Source organism: Mauremys reevesii, linkage group 18, assembly GCF_016161935.1.
Source record: "Mauremys reevesii isolate NIE-2019 linkage group 18, ASM1616193v1, whole genome shotgun sequence".
NCBI lineage: Eukaryota > Metazoa > Chordata > Testudines > Geoemydidae > Mauremys > Mauremys reevesii.
In genome coordinates this window covers 24,494,101-24,512,040 of record NC_052640.1, presented here as the reverse complement: position 1 = coordinate 24,512,040, position 17,940 = coordinate 24,494,101, and the positions used below count along the sequence as shown (strand labels likewise).

The following is a 17,940-nucleotide window of genomic DNA, read 5'->3' as shown; positions in this document are numbered from 1 at the left end:
CACAAGAGCCCGGAGTGCAAGTCCTACAGATAATCACATTGCATGAACTGTTTGCTGCTGAAATGGCGTTTGTCATTACGAAAGATGGGGGGGGGGAAGAGAACCACACGCAGTTGAAGAGGCACAAAGCACAAGGGCATGAAGTGCCAAAGCAGGCAGGGGCGGGGAGAGCAGACTGTTTACCACAGGAGATGGTCACACATGCAGGCAGCACAGGCAGGGGACACCCAATCCGTTGCCTTGACATCTCGTATTCAGATCAATGCAGCTGTGTGGGGAACGCACGCTTGCAACAAACGATGTTAAAGAGCAAAACAAACACGGAGCTGAGCCGGGGGGGAGGGGCTAGCGGGGGAGCAGCCCCACGGGCCCAGCGGGAGGGAGCAGCCCCACGGGCCCAGGCTATAAAGCCCCTGGCAGCTGCACCGAACCGACAAAGTTGCTGCGCCGCTGCTCGAAGGAGCCGCAAGGTCCCTGTGTGAGCCCCGACTAGCCGGGCCGCGGCCTTCGCGCTCACACCCCCCTGCGGGTACTCACCAGCGAGAAGAGGTTGGAGTGACAGTCCTCCAGGCTGGCCCCGTTCGCCACCCAGTTCGCCGCCGCAGTCATGATCCTCGGCGAGCCCGGCCACCAGAGCGGGGCATGTCTGAGGAGACGGGCCCAGCAGGAAGGAAGAAGCGCCCGGGGCTCCCTGGTGCAGCCCGCGCCGCCTGTCACCGGGGCGGCCGCCGCAGTCCTGCCCCGCGCTGTGTCCCCAGCACGAACACCAGCCCGAGGAAGGGGCAGTGGCCGGCAGGGGGCGCTCCGCAGACCGGGGCCTCGACCCACCTACCCGCCCCCTGCCAAATAATCCACAAGCAGCCGCGCGCGCCGGCCCGAGGCCCGCCGCCCAGGGGCTCCGGCCGCGCTCCGGGCCGGCGGCCTGGCCTCCGGCGCTCCCAGTCCCGTCGGCGCCGCTCCGGCCCCCGCGGCGGGGCTCGCGTCAGGGGCTCTCTGCCCGCGGCCCAGCTGCGGCCCCTGCAGGACGGAGCTCAAGCGGGGGGGGCTGGTCCGGGCCCCAGGCAGTGGCGGCGGCCGCTGACGGGGGGCGCTGTCCCGGCTGCGGCCGTGTCTCCTCCCCTCCCCGCCCGGCCCGGCCGCCCCTCGCTGCTGCCGCCGCTGGCGGTGGGTGGATGGTGTTTTCCTGCCGCCGCCGCCGCCTTGTTTACGCTCCGCGCGGGGCTCCCGCTGCTGGGGGCGACCGGCGGCAGCCGCGGGCCAGAGAGCGCGCGCTGTCCCGGCCCGTCCTCGCCGCCCTCGGCTTGGCCCGGCCCTGCCCGCCCGGCGGCCCCGCTCGCCAGCTCCTCCTCACACACTCGCCTCTGCCTCTCCACTCTGACAGCAATGGCGGCCGCCAGGCACAGCTCGCCTCGCCATTGGCCGCCGCCGTACCACGTGGGCCGTTCTGAGCGGAGGGGGAAAGCCAACGCTCAACTCCCTCCTCCGTCTCACCCCCTCCCGCTGCCTCCGAAACGTTCCACTAGGGGCGCTATAGAGCAAGGAATGAGCCGGCTTCTGCTGCCCTGGGTGGGCTCCCGGCACCTGAGGGGCCGGTTCACATGCAGCAGGTGGTTCCACACCCACCTCCTCCAGAAGAGCTGGGCCAAGGACATTCAGTGCTTGAGAGTGAGTCCCAGAGCTGCAAAGCAAAGCGAGTGCAGAGACTAGGCAAGCATGCTGAGAGCGGTGATGGGGCCCTCTTGTCCCAACAGGTCTTCGAGCCCTTCGCTCACCCTCTTGTCCTTCGTTAGGGTAGCAGGGGGTACACACATTAGAGCTCTGCTTCTAGAACTAATAGCTATAGGCAGACATAGGTCACCTGCACTCTAGTCCTTCCCCGTCACACGTCCTCGGGGGAAGCAGTCAGTAAACAGCATTCCTGAACCTCACCATCTTCATCCATAAAATGGGGATAATACCTTTTAGCACAACCAGTCTATGTGCCATGCACATTTCACCTTTTTGCCTACAATTAATATTTTCACACTTAATAGTCTTTTACACAGAGGGCTTATAATAGCTGAAACAGTCCAAATTCATGGTCTGTGATATACTGAGTGCTGTAGGCAGAAGTAGCATCTTTTTAAGAGTGAATGGCTACAGGGCCCCTGCCCACACACAAATTTCACATATAGGATTTGCTGGGTTAGGAGGGGCTCTGACACTGTATGAAGTAGTTGAGAGGGCAAGGTGCATTGCTCCTCCCCTTTAACCCTGTAATGTGAAGGAAATTTTCATATTTAGAGAGAAATAAATATTTGTCACATGATGTGCATATATAAAGAAACTCCAAAATTATTTTAGAAATATAAGCTATGCTGAGTATCTACATTCACTAAAATGAGAACTGCCCGATCTACCAAATGCCATTTTTTACTATATTTTTAAACAGGAATTCTTATTGTCCAGGCCCACTGTTGCATGTTTGGGTTTGTTCTGTTGAAAAGTTTTTATAACAAACATTTGTCTGTATTGTTTACACAAAACATTCCATTGAACTTGAGTATACCTGACAGTGAAACTGACTATAAACAACTGACGGCAAGGGAATTCAGGCCCTAAGGTAAAAAAAAAAAAAATACAAAACAAACAGCATAAATAGCCATATGTGACTAGTTAATGTTTCAACTTAAATATTTTTTCACTGTATAAGCCTTGCTCAAGTTCACAATGACCCTTTGATACTGAACTGTAGAAGCCTGATTTGTCCAGGCAGAATAGGACTATACTAATTGGATTTCTCATTGGCTACCAGAAGGCATCAGGAGTGGTGGTGTTAGTGTTTCAGATGTGTGATTAATTTACATTGACTTAGCAACCCACATTACAACTTAAAAGTATTGAATGTACCACAATTTTAAATGATCTGTTTTTCAGTAGGAAAGCAGATTTTTTTCAGTCTTGCTTTGTATCAAAGTGTCAAGATGGAAGCTTCCTACATGACACTTCCTTTTTTTAAGCAAATTTACTCTTTTAATTAGTTGTAATGATTAGCATCTATCTTATAACACTAACCGAGAAGTATTGAGCGTATGTCAAGAATGTTTGTTTGGAAGAAAACTTGTGTAACAAATCCATAGGCAGATACAGGCCACACAGCCACTATCTAAACTGCACACATGCAGTACTTGGGATGGAACTTAGACTTTTGGTCTCCAGCAACAAAGGACAATCTCCACTAAGAGTAATAATCATAGAACTGGAAGGGACTGTGAGAGGTCATCTAGTCCAGTCCCCTGTATTCATGGCAGGACTAATTATCTAGACTATTCCTGACAGGTGTTTGTGTAACCTGCTCTTAAAAGTCTCCAGTGATGGCAATGGTTGGTTTGACATGATTTGTTTTTGACAAATCCATTCTGACTGTTACTTATCACCTTATTATCTTCTAGATGTTTGCAAATTGATTGCTTAATTAGTTGCTCTATTATCCTTCTGGGTACAGAAGTTAAGCTGACTGATCTGTAATTCCCTGGGCTGTCCTTATTTCCCTTTTTATAAATAAGCACTATATTTGCCCTTTTCCAGTCTTCTGGAATCTCTCCCGTCTTCCATGACTTCTCAAAGATCATCGCTAATGGCTCAGATATCTCCTCAGTCAGCTCCTTGAGTATTCTAGGATGCATTTCATCAGGCCCTGGTGACTTGAAGACATCTAATTTGTCCAAGTAATTTTTAATTTGTTCTTTCCCTATTTTACTCTCTTCTGATCCTACCTCACTTTCACTGGCATTCACTATGTTAGACATCCAATCACCACCAACTTTGGTGAAAACCGAAACAAAGAAGTCATTAAGCACCTCTGCCATTTCCAGATTTTCTGTTATTTTTCCCACTTCATTGAGTAACGGGCCTACCCTGTCCTTGGTCTTCCTCTTGTTTCTAATATATGTATAGAATGTTTTCTCATTACCCTTTATGGATCTAGCTAGTTTGATCTCATTTTGTGCCTTGGCCTTTCTAGTTTTGTCCCTACATACTTGTGTTATTTGTTTATATTCATCCTTTATAATTTGACCTAGTTTCCACTTTGTGTGTGTGTGTGTGTATATATATATATATATTAAGATCATTAAAGATCTCCTGGTTAAGCCGGGGTAGTCTCTTCCCATACTTCCTATCTTCCCTATGTAGTTGGATAGTTTCCTCTTGTGCCCTTAATAATGTCTCTGAAAAACTCCCAACCGTCTTCAGTTGTTTTTCCCCTCAGACTTGCTTCCTAGGGGATCTTACCTATCAGCTCCCTAAGTTTGCTAAAATCTGCCTTCTTGAAATCCAATGTCTTTATTTTGCTGTTCTCCCTCCTACCATTCCTTAAAATCATTAACTCTACCATTTCATGATCACTTTCTCCCAAGCTGCCTTCCGCTTTCCAATTCTCAACCAGTTCCTTCCTATTTGTCAAAATCAAATTTAGAACAACCTCTCCCCTGGTAGCTGTCTCCACCTTCTGAAATAAAAAATGGTCTCCAATACATTCCGAGAACTTATTGGATAATCTGTGCCCTGCTGTGTTATTTTCCCAACAGATGTCTGGGTAGTTCAAGTCCCCCATCACCACCAAGTCCTGTGCTTTGGATGATTTTGTTAGCTGTTTAAAAAAAGCCTCATCCACCTCTTCTTCCTGGTTAGGTGGTCTGTAGTAGACCTCTACCATCACATCACCCTCATTTTTTTACCCCTTTTATCCTTACCCAGAGACTTTCAACCAGGGCCGCTCAGAGGATTCAGGGGGCCTGGGGTCTTCGGCAGCAGAGGGCCCCCGCTTCAGCAGTAATTTGGCGGTGGAGGGGTCCTTCCGCTCCGGGACCCACCGCCGAAGTGCCCTGAAGACCTGCGGCGGGGGCCCCCCACGGCCGAATTACCGAAGACCCAGCTCTTCGGTGGTGGGTCCCGCTTCAGCAGTGCGGGGTTCTTCCACCCCGGAATGGAAGGACCCCCTCCGCCGAAGACCCGGAGTGGAAGAAGCTCCGGGGGCCTGGGCCCCGCAAGAGTTTTCCGGGCCCCCGCAGCAAGTGAAGGACCCCACTCCAGGGTCCCCGAAAAACTCTTGTGGGGGCCCCTGTGGGGCCCGGGACAAATTGCCCCACTTGCTCCCCTCTCTGGGCGGCCCTGCTTTCAACAGTCTCCTATTTCCATCTCAATCTCAGTCCAAGTGTATACATTTTAATATTGTGTTATATAATATGTGTATATTGTATACATTTTTAATATAGAATGTCATATACAATATTACGGCTTGCATCTTCTGTAGGTTGCGGTTATTAGAAGGTGACATGTTCACCTGCACAGATGAGAAAGTTACTCACCTTGTGCAGTAAATGTATGTTCTTCGCGATTTGCATCCCCGTGGATGCTCCATTTTAGGTGTTCATGCGCCCCTGCACTCGTAATCAGAGATTTCTGGTAGCAGTGCCCGGTGAGGTTACACATGCATGGTTCCCATCTTGTGCCTCATCAGACAGTTAACTGGCGCTGTGCGACCAACCCTAACCCCCGTTCCTTCTCTACTGCAGAGAAGAGTTAGAGGGAAGGTTGTGGAGCACCCACAGGGGGACACATCTTGAAGAACCTCTGTTGCTGCACCAGGTGAGTAACTTTCTCTTCTTCGAGTGCTGTCCCTATGGGTGCTCCACTTCAGGTGACTTCAGAGCAGTGCCCTCTGGTGGAAGGAGGCGGCTTCGGCGATGAAGTCGTGACAGAAGACAGTACAGAGTTCAAAAGAGGCATCACATGTTGCCTGTTGCTCTAATGCATAATGCTGCGTAAAAGCGACGGAGGTCAATAGGGGTCTGGTAGAATGTGTGCAAATCCGTGTAGGGGGTTGTCAAGCACATTGATGGTAGCATAGATTTATGCAGTCGGAGAGCCACTTGGAGAGCCTCTGTTTGGATATGGCATTCTCTTTGGAGCATTCAGTGATGGAGACTAACGGTTTGGGTGATTTACGAAATGGTCTTGTTCCATCTATGTAAAAGGCCATTGCTCTCCATACATCAAGAGTATGACATGGGGACTGTCTTCTATCCTCATGGGGCTTGGGGTAGAACATCGGTAGGTAAATGGGTTGATTGCGGAGAAAGGCTGAGATGACTTTAGATAAAAACTTGTGGTGCGGTCTCAGGGATACTTTATCTTTAAAAAAGATTGCGCGGAGGGGGTGTCTGCCACGAGAGCACCCAACTGTCCTACACATCTGGCAGATAATGGCCACTAGAAATGCCACCTTCATGGAAAGGTGTAATAGTGAGCATGAAGGCATGGGTTCAGATGGTGTTAGAATAGATTTTTGTACATTTATTTGGAGACCTAATCTCGTAAAGAGGGTCACCATCTTGTTAGCTGTTGTTGGCTGTTGGCTTGTAACACTGCTTTCAGTGTTGGTGCTTTCAGCAGGCAGTCGTCCAAGTACGGGAATATCATGATTCCATTTCTGCGGAGGTAGGCCGCAAACACTGCTATTAACTTTGAAAAAACTCCAGGGGCAGTGGATAGGCCAAAAGGAAGAAACTTGTATTGGAAAGGTTCCTGTCCAATAGTAAATCCGAGAAACCGCTGATGGGAGGGATGGATCATTATATGAAAATACATATCCTGGAGGTTGAGGGCTGAGAACCAATCCCCTCTTTCTGGTGCTAGGATTATGTTGCCTAGTGTGACCATACTGAATCGTTGTCTCTTCACAAACTCGAGTCGCCGTATATAGAGTATGGGTCTCCACCTGCTCGACCTTTTCTTTGTGAGAAAAGAGTGGGAATAAAATCCCCTCCCTCTGTGTTTTGTTGGAACGGGTTCTACTGCTCCTAGATGTATGAAGTGGATTACCTCCTGACGCAGTAGATGCTCGTGAAAAGGGTGCCTGAAGAGTGATGGGACGGGTGGGGAGCGGGTTTGAAAAGAAAGAGGATGGAGTAACCAGTTTGTATGATTTCTAGCACCCATCTGTCGGATGTGATGGTTTTTCAATTGAATAAAATGGAACTAGGCGATCTCCGAATGGTCTGGTGAGAGATGATGTCTCCAGCACATGGGGTTCTTGGGCCCTCTACCAAGGTTTCAAATTTGTTGCCTAGATATCAATGGCTGCGACGCAACTGCTGGAGGAGTAGGCTGTCATCTCCTTGATGGCCTCTGTTTGCAACCCTGTGACTCATACTGCCATTGTTGTTGTGAATATGGAGTGTGGTAGTAGTGTTGAGGGGCATAGTAACTCCTCTGTCTTTTCTTGGGTCTAGGTGTATAAGTCCCCAGAGATCAGTGTCACCTGTGAATCTTTGAGCATATGGAGAGAGTTGTCAGCCTTTGTGGCAAAGAGTTTGAGCCCCTCGAATGGTAAGTCTTCAACTATGGATTGCACTTCCCTAGGGAAGCTGGAGAGATGGAGCCCTGAGGCCCTTCCTATCACCCATGTGGTCGCCACTGATCTTGAAGCTCTGTCCACAAAGTCCAGTGCAGCTTGGAGGAGCTTCTAGAGATGAGTTGTTCCTCTGATACAAGTGCTGTAAGTTGTTCTTTTTTTATCTTTAGAAATAAAGTCAAATTCAGAAAACTTTGTGTAGTTATTATAATCATACTTTGCCAGAAAGGCCTCATAATTGGATATCCAGAGATGTAGCAGTCAAAGAATAAGCCTTGCAGCCAAAAAGATGGAGCCTTTTCATAAGGTGTGTTCTTGGGCTGTTGTTGTCTGCCATGTTCATGGACTGCATTAACCACCAGTGAATTGGGCATCGGATGAGAAAAGAGGAACTGTGTGCTCTTCGCGGTCACATAATATTTTTTGTCAGACCCCTTTCAGGTTGGAGCAGCAGTTGCAGGGGCCTGCCAAATGGTCTTGATAAGGTTCCATTATCACATAATTCACAGGTAAAGCAATATTTGAAGAAGAGGAGGTATTCAAAATGTCCACTAGTTTGTGCTGTGTCACCCGGACCTCTTCCAGAGAGATGTCCAGAGAGCTAGCCACCCTTTTAAATAGGTCCTGGAATTGTTTGAAATCATCCCCCATATTAGGGGGTGGAGGCATGACTGTCATCTGGGGAGGACGATGACAGGTGGTGCCCCTTCCTAGTCTGAGGGTTCTTCCTCCTCCTTCTTCTCCTTCCCTTGTAGGTTCCAAAGGTCCAAGTACCGAAGGTGCAGATGATTGCACTGTGCTTAACCTAGATGTGGGGGGCAGTCCCTGTTGTGTGGGGTATGTTGTCCACAGGTTCCAGTGTGCCCATTGGGGTAGAAGGGTCATAGGTGGCCCTCAGGGTTGGCTGTACCACTGTGGATGTCTAGGATCAGTGTAATATGCCCCCTGAGGGGGTCCCAATTTGGACGGCTCTTGGTGGGCAGGAGATTGTGGAGGAGAATCTATTTGTCCTTCCTGGTCCTCATCATCACTCAAAAAAGGTGGAGCGGAGCGCGATGGAGTTGCAGGGAGACTCAATGCCGAACATGCTGGGCTCACGTCTGTGCTGAGGATGGGAGAGTCAGGCCTAGATCTGACTAAGAGATCTTTGTTCCTAGAAACTGCTGCAGTGTCTTTCATGATCTTCACTGGAGGCTGCATGATTGTCGGTACCAGAGCCGCAATGTATATGGTGGCACCATAGCTGTGCCAGTGTGTGCACTGAGCATGCACGGGGGAAGGAGGGGGAGAGCTACAGTCTGCACCGGTGCAGCACCACTGTCGTTGATCATGGCTATGGCTGCGTTGGTGCTGAGGCATGGGGTTTCAATTTCCCCTTAGTGCCTATGTCCGAGCTGGCTCTTTTAGAGTCCTTAGCTCTCGTGGTACCAGCAGTGCCAGAAGGTCCCGCTATCTTGGTTCCAGGCACTGCCAGTGTGGTTGATGACAATGCTGTTTGCCCATTTGCAGAACAGCACATCTCGGCCAATTCCTGCGTTGGGGATGTAGTTGCATGCTTTTTGGACACTTTTTTTTAGCGGATTGATCAGAAGCGTAGGTGATGGAGCAGGGACCCTTGTCAGAAGCCATCGTTGGCTAGGCTTGTCCAGGTGGGTCCAGGTGTCTAGCTCAGACACCAGTCTGAGAGGAGTTTTAGTTGCAAGTCTCTAGCCTCTCTTGTTCGGGCAGTTAACTTGTGGCAATGAGGACTCTTGTGTTATGTGTGTTTTGCCTAGGCAGCAAACACACTGAGCGTGTCCATCCAAAACTGGTATGGAGAGCCTGCAGGTGAGGCAATATTTAAAACCCAGGGAACTGAGCATTCCCATCATGGAAGGATTTTGCCCCCAGAGAGGCTGACTGTCCTAAAGGTTCAAGTGAAACCTAGCTTCTAATAAGGAGAATAATAAAAATAAATCTTTAAAAAAAAAAAGCCACAGGGACAAAGAGAAACTAATCAGCGTACTATCCTGCTAAATAACGGTAGTAAATAGGCTAAAACAGAGGTCGGCAACATTTCAGAAGTGGTGTGCCAAGTCTTCATTTATTCACTCTAATTTAAGGTTTCACGTGCCAGTAATACATTTTAACATTTTTAGAAGGTCTCTTTCTAAGTCTATAATATAACTAAACTATGGTTGTATGTAAAGTAAATAAGGTTTTAAAAATGTTTAAGAAGCTTCATTTAAAATTAAATTAAAAGGCAGATCCCCCTGGACCGGTGGCCAGGACCCAGGCAGTGTGAGTGCCACTGAAAATCAGCTTGCGTGCTGCCTTTGGCACGTGTACCATAGGTTGCCTACCCCTGGGCTAAAAGAACTAAGTAGCAAGCTGCTGCTAAGTGCTCCAACTTGAAGCCAAAAGCGGTAGAGAAGGAACTGGGGGAAAGTGGGGGTTGGTCTCACAGGACCAGTTAACTGCCTGAAGCGGCTCAAGATGGGGACTGCGCATGTGTGACCCAAATGGACACTGCTACCAGTTAACCACTGCTCTGATTACAACCACAGGGGTGTACAAACACCTAACGTGGAGCAACCACAGAGACATCACTGCAAGAATTACTGACATTCTATCCGTAGGGGCCATTGGCGACATATTCTAACCAGTGCACTATATGACAACTTCAAAAGAGTAGACAATAACTGGACTATCATGTCCAATATAACTTGTCTCAGAGAAGCCATGTCTACAGTAAGAAAAGGTGGGTTTTAGCATATTAGCAGGTGTAAAATCCTAGTAGAGATATGAAAGTTTAAATTTTAACACCTGTGACTGGTAGAGGTAAACCCTAGGAGCAGACCTTGGATTTACCCCACTCAGCCAAAAGGGGTAAAAATTAGAACTGCCATGTCTACACTAAGTGAGGAGATAGGACTGTCACCTGCTCCAGCTGCTTTACCCCAGGTAAAAAAGGTCAGAGTGGAATACAGGGGCTCTAAAGGCCCCAGATCCAGCTGGGTAAGAATCGCCACTCCACCCTAAGAACTAATTAATGATGGTTGCAGGCTGCCCTGGTCTCTAAGGGCAGCCTAAAGCTTGGACAGCCCATGCTCTAACTGCCAAAATTATGCAATGGGTCGTTCCAGCACCTCTAACCATCCGTGAATCAGGAGTATGTTGAGCACTTTCAGTATAAAATTAACATTTTCTTACTTAAATCTTTTTTAAATTGGGTTCAAGTGACAGTTTGATGCTCAAAAGAATCATGTTGCGTAGAGTTAGATATAATATAGGCAGGTGTTCAAGCTTCTTCCACTTCCTGCTCACCCAATGCACCACATGCTCACCTCAGAATTCCTCTTCTAGACCTCTCAAGCAGAGATTGCTTATCATGCCTGATTTCCCATGAGTTTTAGCATGACAAATGCTTATATGAAACCAGTTTTCAAGAAGTCAAATGCTAGTTTAGTTGTACACTGTGCTGCTTAAACCCTCTTTTCCACACATGAAAATAAATAGCCCCCTTCCACTAAAAATGTCTTGTTAAACCTACTCTAAAGATTAAATTACCCCTTATTTTAGTGGAAGGGCACAGTGGACAGCTTTCTATAGGGCATAATGAATTGGTCCATCACCACCCACAGGCCACAAAACATTTATCTAAGCATCATTCCACAGCAAATCACTCTTAGTGTCCAGTCTCCACTCTATTGTGAACAAGTTGTTCCATATACAAGAGCAATTTGCTGATTCCGTGGTAAGACCTATCCATCTAATTCATTTAACTTAAATACAAAAGGAGTGGGAGGCAAACTATTGATTTGGTGTTGAGTGTCTGTCTACACTACAGAGACTCTACTGGCACAGCTAGGTCACTGTAGCTAAGGCAGCATAATCCCATAATGTAGATGAAGGATACACTGAGAGAAGAGGCTTCCCTATCAGTGTAGGAGCACCACCTCCCTGAGCAACGATAGCTACATCAACAGAAACATTCATCTGTCGACATAGCTGTATCTATGGGAGGTGTTCAGTTGGCCTAGCTACAGCATTCAGGGGTGTGTACTTTTCACATCTCTGACCAACATAGCTATGTCAACATAACTTTTCAGCATAGGTTAGGCCTCAGGCTGAAATTTGGAGACAGACAGAACTCAATATTAAAATTTTCTTGTCCATGTAAAAATAAACATAAGTCTCACCTAAAATAGTATAAACTCTTTAGGAAAGTATTTGACTAGAGAATTTATTCAATTTTTCAATCAGTTCGATCACCTCTTAGCAATTAAATTAAAAATTTAAACTAGCAAAAGGTTAAATCTATTTCCTTGAATTTATTTGTGCTGAGTTTTTGGTAGTTATTTAAACAGAGTAGCTAAATATTCACAAGTTATGAGGAGTTGCTACTGGCACCTCATGATGGCTATTGGTCATAAAATATGTTGCAATTCTTTGCATTGCCAAACTCAGTTTGTTTTTAAATTGGAAAATATAGCAGCCCATAGACAATTTGCCAATGACCAGATTTATATTCTGTTCATAGTCAGATAATTCAAAGCACATTTTGAGTTGTGCTTTATTTGTGGTTTTATAAGGAGGTCAATTATTTACACATTGTGTCCCTCATTGACAAGTGAGTTAATTATAATCTAATCACTCACTTCTAAATACCAAACAAAAGGAAAGTTCCCTTGTTGTTTTTTTAACAGTAGCATTTTTTAAACCAAAATTGGTCCATTTACAGATATCAAATGCAAGCTTTATTGGCATTTACACATGCATAATCATCCTAGATGGTATGTGGTGGAACGTGTTTCCCCAACTCAGTCTATCCCAGGGAGTTTGATTCCCTGTTTTCTTCCTTTGCTTTAAACACTGATCAAGAAGCATAAACAATAGCATCAGATTTCCTGCTATAATCTCATGGGGTTTTTTTCATAAGAGCAACATCTATGAATATTTTAATTCCTTAGGCCGGCATATTACACTTCCAATTACCAGACCTAAGTTCAGGAGTGGAATGGAGTTCCCAGGCTCCTGGAGATCAGCTCTGTCACACTGGTCTTCACCATGCAGAGCTGATAAGTACTCTGGGAAAGAGCCAGTTGCTTGCCCTTCCAGACAAATTTGAAAATTAGATTCCAAACACAGTCATGGTATCATGGGCAAGACTGCTTCAGTCCAGAACAATTTATCCAAAGCTTATAGTAATGATCAAGCCTGTACTGCCAGAAGGATGTCTGAGCATACCACACCTCTGGTTTCCACCGGTAGGTGTTGCTTATTCTTCAATCTTAAGTGTGGCAGAAACACAGGGTCACCAGGAGGATAAAGGCTAAAGCAGAGTTAAAATATAAACTTTTCTGAAGAAAATTTCAGTTAGCTTTGTTGGTTTTATTTGGCCTTAGACTGTCAATTCTCCAACATTTTGCAATACATCTGATTTTCTGAAAATGAGAACCTAGGCTTTTTCACAGTGTTTACACTAGGAATGTAGCTGTGTTTGGCACTAAATATCAAACATGACATCTTTCTACTACTTCATCTTACTTTGGCCCTTCTTTATACCTGCACCCAAACTATTTAACCTGGATTGAGTACGTGCTAATGGAAACTGTCTTTGACATCCAGTGTCAGATACAACTCATTTTTCAGTGAAGACAGAGGCTGAGAAGGTTATACTGAAATGAACACTTTCCCCTTGCAAATTGCCATTCCCAGAAAAATGAACACTGTCAGTCAGAGGCCCACATTTCATATAAGAGCATGTTCAAGATCTAATTGAAATACAGTATCTTTCAATGCAGAGATGATGGTTATGCCACAGACTTTATGATTCTGCATCTCAATATATGCCTTTGTACAGGCTAGAGAATTCATAGAAATTAGACATGTTCTTGACATCTGATTTCACAAAGGCACAATCAAATCCAAATTACTTCAGAAATGACAATAATAAGGTGAACAAATATATCATTCAAATGTTGATTGGTTATAGATAAATTCAGATTAAATTTAAAGGGATGTTACAAACCTAACTTGTATTTCAAGAGTAACCTCCAAAAGAAAAACATAGGTTTGTGCTCTTGCTTCATTGATGTTAGAGGGCCTTTTCCTCTCCTCCTCCTGCTGCTTTTTTTAAACCTTTAGAAATGTCAGTAAGTGTCTGAATTTGCTTGCTTTTGCTGGAGAACTCCTTGGAGGTCTCATGATTTGTGAGTATTTTCAGCCCTTAGTTGAAGGGGCAGGATAGTGAATCTTCAAAGACATTTCTCCTAAATGTTTTTCAGACATTTGAGTTAATTACTACAGTGATGAAAAACAAATTCTCATGTTTGCAATATGAATAAAGATCACCTTCCCTCTCACTTAGATAAATGTCACTTGCATAGTTTGTGTCAAACTTACGAGTTTTCCAGTTGTCCATAGTATCTTATAGAAAAAACAGACCTGAATTACTAATGTAAAAACAGAGGAGGAAATCCTGGTTTCTTTACACATTATAAAGCAACAAAAGGGGGCAAGCTGTTTTTTCTTTGCAAGTCACTTTTAAATAAACTTTACCCCAGTTGATAATTTCATCTTGGATTCCAGAACTTAAAAAAAAAAGTCTAATTTATTTTTCATCATTTTATACAGTTTATTTCTGCATTTTACTCAGCTTGGACAATAAAACTAAACTGAGTTGTTTCATATTTGTTTCCAGTTAGGCTGCTTCATTTTCTGCTTCTCGTGGACTAGCAAATTGTTTGGGTTCACAGCAAATTCAGAGAAATATTTAAACTAAAACAAAAATATTTTGTTCAAATTAAAGATTTATAAAAATATTCCAATGTTACATTTTTCAAAGCATATCCCTTTCCCTATTTACTACCATAAACACACTGAAATCTAATGAGTCCCAAAGATGATAGACTGGAAATTTTTAGTTTTTAAAAAAGATTTTACAGAATTTAAGATGTATATAAATGTTCCCATTAAATCAAAAACTTTAAGACAGTTTAGTATATTCAAGCCAAACAATACAGTGCTAGATTAGTGTATGAGAACCTGCAAATGAAGTTAACTAAAAACTAGTGAAACTGACTAGTTATATCCTCCAGTTTCTATTCAGATCTGCTACTGGCTACATAGTAAAAGTACTAGTTTCACCACACAGGTTAAAAACATCTAAGTTTTAGAATGTGATTTCCAAATACTATGGTGACAGTTGCTATAGGAAATACTAAAATAAAAGATTGCAGGACACTGCATATTAGGCTAGCAACCTAATTAAGTTTCTAGGATGGGAGAGACTGTTTCCTTTCTTGACAGACACATGGGCTTGATCCTGCTTCCACTAAGGGTATTCTACATTGCAAGTTTGCCATGTGTTATGACGTATGTTTCTGTCAAGCTCCCCTATCATGCACACACAAAACCTGTAAAGCACATGCTCATGGGCATGTGGAATCCAGGCTCACCTTGTGGTAAAATGTGTTGCGTAGGTGTGACCCAGGAACCCCTTCATGCCAACTAGCAGAGGGCACATAGGGTTTTACAGGGATCCCTTGGCTTGGGTATCTGCATAATAGTTCATTGAAGAATGGCATGTGACGTCTCTAATCAGAGACAGTAGCCCACTGGTCGTCGTCATTTTGAAATGTATGTACAGATAATATTTAAGGAGTTATATATCTATACTAAAATTACGTTCTTAATGTCTTGGAGTATGGCACATCATCAGGAGGTGACATATCTCAAAAACGTTCTTTTCAGGCAAGAGGTAACAGACGCCTCCCCACCTCTGTGATCATTTGTGTATTGTATGCCTCACAATGTATGTCTATTTGCATACTGAGTCTCAGGCAAAATGGGATTGCAAAATCTAGATGATGACACAAACAGCACAGGAGTTCCTGTTTCTGAATAAAGAAAAAGGATTGTTCTGGTATATCTTGGGATGCAAGGAAACACATGGGGTCCTTCACTGAGGAGGCAAGCCGACAGTGTGCAAGTCTCCAGAAAGGAGAGTCATACTGAGCCTGGCTGTAAAGTGCTGCAAGGGTTTTGGGTGAGCAATACTTAGTTGGACATGAGAGTATCTTGTTAATTAAGTCTTAGCTCTAGAAGGTGTATTATTATTTTATTTTATAACCATTAGGGCTGTCAATTAATCACAGTTAACTCTTGCGATTAACTAAAAAAATGAATCGCTATTAAAAAAATTAATCACGATTAATCACAGTTTTAATCACACTGTTAAAAATAAAATACCAATTCAAATTTATTAAATATTTTGGCTGTTTTTCTACATTTTCATATATATTGTATTCTGTGTTGTAATTGAAATAAAGTGTACAAAACAATGTAGGCTCTGAAGTTTTACAAGTCCACTCAGTCCTCCTCCTTGTTCAGCCAATTGCTAAGACAAACAAGTTTGTTTACATTTACAGGAGATAATGCTGCCCTCATAGAATAATAGAAGATTAAGGTTGGAAGAAACCTCAGGAAGTCATCTAGTCCAACCCCCTGCTGAAAGCAGGACCAGCCCCAACTAAATCATCCCAGCAAGGGCTTTGTCAAGCCAGCCATTTGAAACCTTTAAGGATGGAGATTTCACCACCCTCCCTGTGAAATAGTTTTTCCTAATATCCAATGTAGACCTCCCCCACTGTAACTTGAGATCATTGCTCCTTGTTCGGTCATCTGCCTCCATTGAGAACAGCCGAGCTCCATCCTCTTTGGAACTCCCTTTTAGGTAGTTGAAGGCTGCTATCAAATCCCCCCTCACTCTTCTCTGCTGCAGACTAAACAACCCCAGTTCCCTCAGCCTCTCCTCTTAAGTCATGTGCCCCAGCCCCCTAATCATTTTCATTGCCCTCCACTGGACTCTCTCCAATTTATCCACATCCTTTCTGTAGTGGGGGCCCAAAACGGGACGCAGTGCTCCAGATGTGGCCTCAAAAGTGCTGAATAGAGGGAAATAATCATTTATCTCAATCTGCTGGCAATGCTCCTACTGGAATGGCAAGGTATTTATGTGCCAGATATGCTAAACATTCATTTGCCCCTTTTTGCTTCAGCCACCATTCCAGAGGACATGCTTCCATGCTGATGACACTCATTAAAAAAAATGCGTTAATTAAATTTGTGACTGAACGCTTTGTGGGAGAAATATGTCTCCCTGCTCTGTTTTACCCGCATTCTGCCATATATTTCATGTTATAGCAGTCTCAGATGATGACCCAGCACATGTGGTTCATTTTAAAAACACTTTCACTGCAGATTTGACAAAATGCAAAGAAGGTACCAATGTGAAATTTCTAAAGATAGCTACTGCACTCGACCCAAGATTTAAGAATCTCAAGTACCTTCCAAAATCTGATCGGGACAGGGGGTAGAGCATACTTTCAGAAGTCTTAAAAGAGCAACGCTCCGATGCGGAAACTACAGAACCCGAACTCCCAAAAGAGAAAAAAGATCAACGTTCTGCTGGTGGCATCTGACTCAGATAATTAAAATGAACATGTGTCGGTCCACACTGCTTTGGATTGTTATTGAGTAGAACCCATCATCAGCATGGACGCATGTTCCCTGGAATGGTGGTTGAAGCATGAAGGGACATATGAATCTTGAACACATCTGGCAAGTAAATATCTTGCAACGCCTGCTCTCACTTTCAGGTGACATTGTAAACAAGAAGTGGGCAGCATTATCTCCTGCAAATGTAAACAAACTTGTTTGTCTGAGAGATTGGCTGAACAAGTAGGACTGAGTGGCTCTAAAATTTAAATCTACAATTTTAGATTGTTTTATTTTTGAATGCAGTTTATTTTGTACATAATTCTACATTTGTAAGTTTAACTTTCATGATAAAGAGATTGCATTACAGTACTTGTATTAGGTGAATTGCAAAATACTATTTCTTTTATTTTCTTAAAGTGCAAATACTTGTAATCAAAAATAAATATTAAGTGAGCACCGTACACTTCGTAGTGTGTTGTAACGGAAATCAATATATTTGAAAAATTAGAAAACATCTAAAAACATTTAAATTAATAGTATTCTATTATTGATTAATCACACGATTTTGATTAATCGCAATTATTTTTTTTTTAAATCGCTTGACAGCCCTAGTAACCGTTTGTTTCCAATACTTCTGTTAGTATTACTTGAGTCTCTGTGCTTTGTTAAATAAGCTTCACTATAAACATTTCAAAGTTGTGCAGGTTAAGTGGAGTGGTGATCTGAAGTGGAACTGATAAGCAGAGGTATATACTGTCTCTTTGGAAGTAGCAAATCTAGGAATACTGTGTCTAGTGGATAAGGGGCTGGACAGTCCAGGGAGAGGCTTGGAGCACGCCTATCACTAACTAGTAGAGTAACAGCAAAGCCTAGAGAGGAGTGCTTGTGCTGCCCATGGCCAATGGAGTTGGGGAGCTGACCCATGGAAGAGACAGACACGGCTTCCTCATACTAAGGGCAAGTGGTAGCAAGGTGCCTCACAAGCCTGGGTACCCCAGGAAGCATCATTGTAGAAGCAAAGCTCAAAACACTTCGTCTCCTTTACTGCATGGAGACAG

General features: G+C 44.4%; 1 protein-coding gene across 2 annotated transcripts in view; it reads right to left on the bottom strand.

Annotated features, from left to right (window-relative positions):
* The window catches only part of MED13L (mediator complex subunit 13L), a 364,465-nt gene extending 363,346 nt beyond the window's left edge, over positions 1-1,119 (bottom strand). For both annotated transcript variants that reach the window (XM_039504873.1, XM_039504874.1), the window contains exon 1: positions 538-1,119. In XM_039504873.1, coding sequence (XP_039360807.1) covers positions 538-609 — 72 coding nt within the window. In that variant the 5' untranslated portion in view covers positions 610-1,119. The remainder of the gene's footprint in view (positions 1-537) is intronic.
* Positions 1,120-17,940: the final 16,821 nt, after the last annotated feature.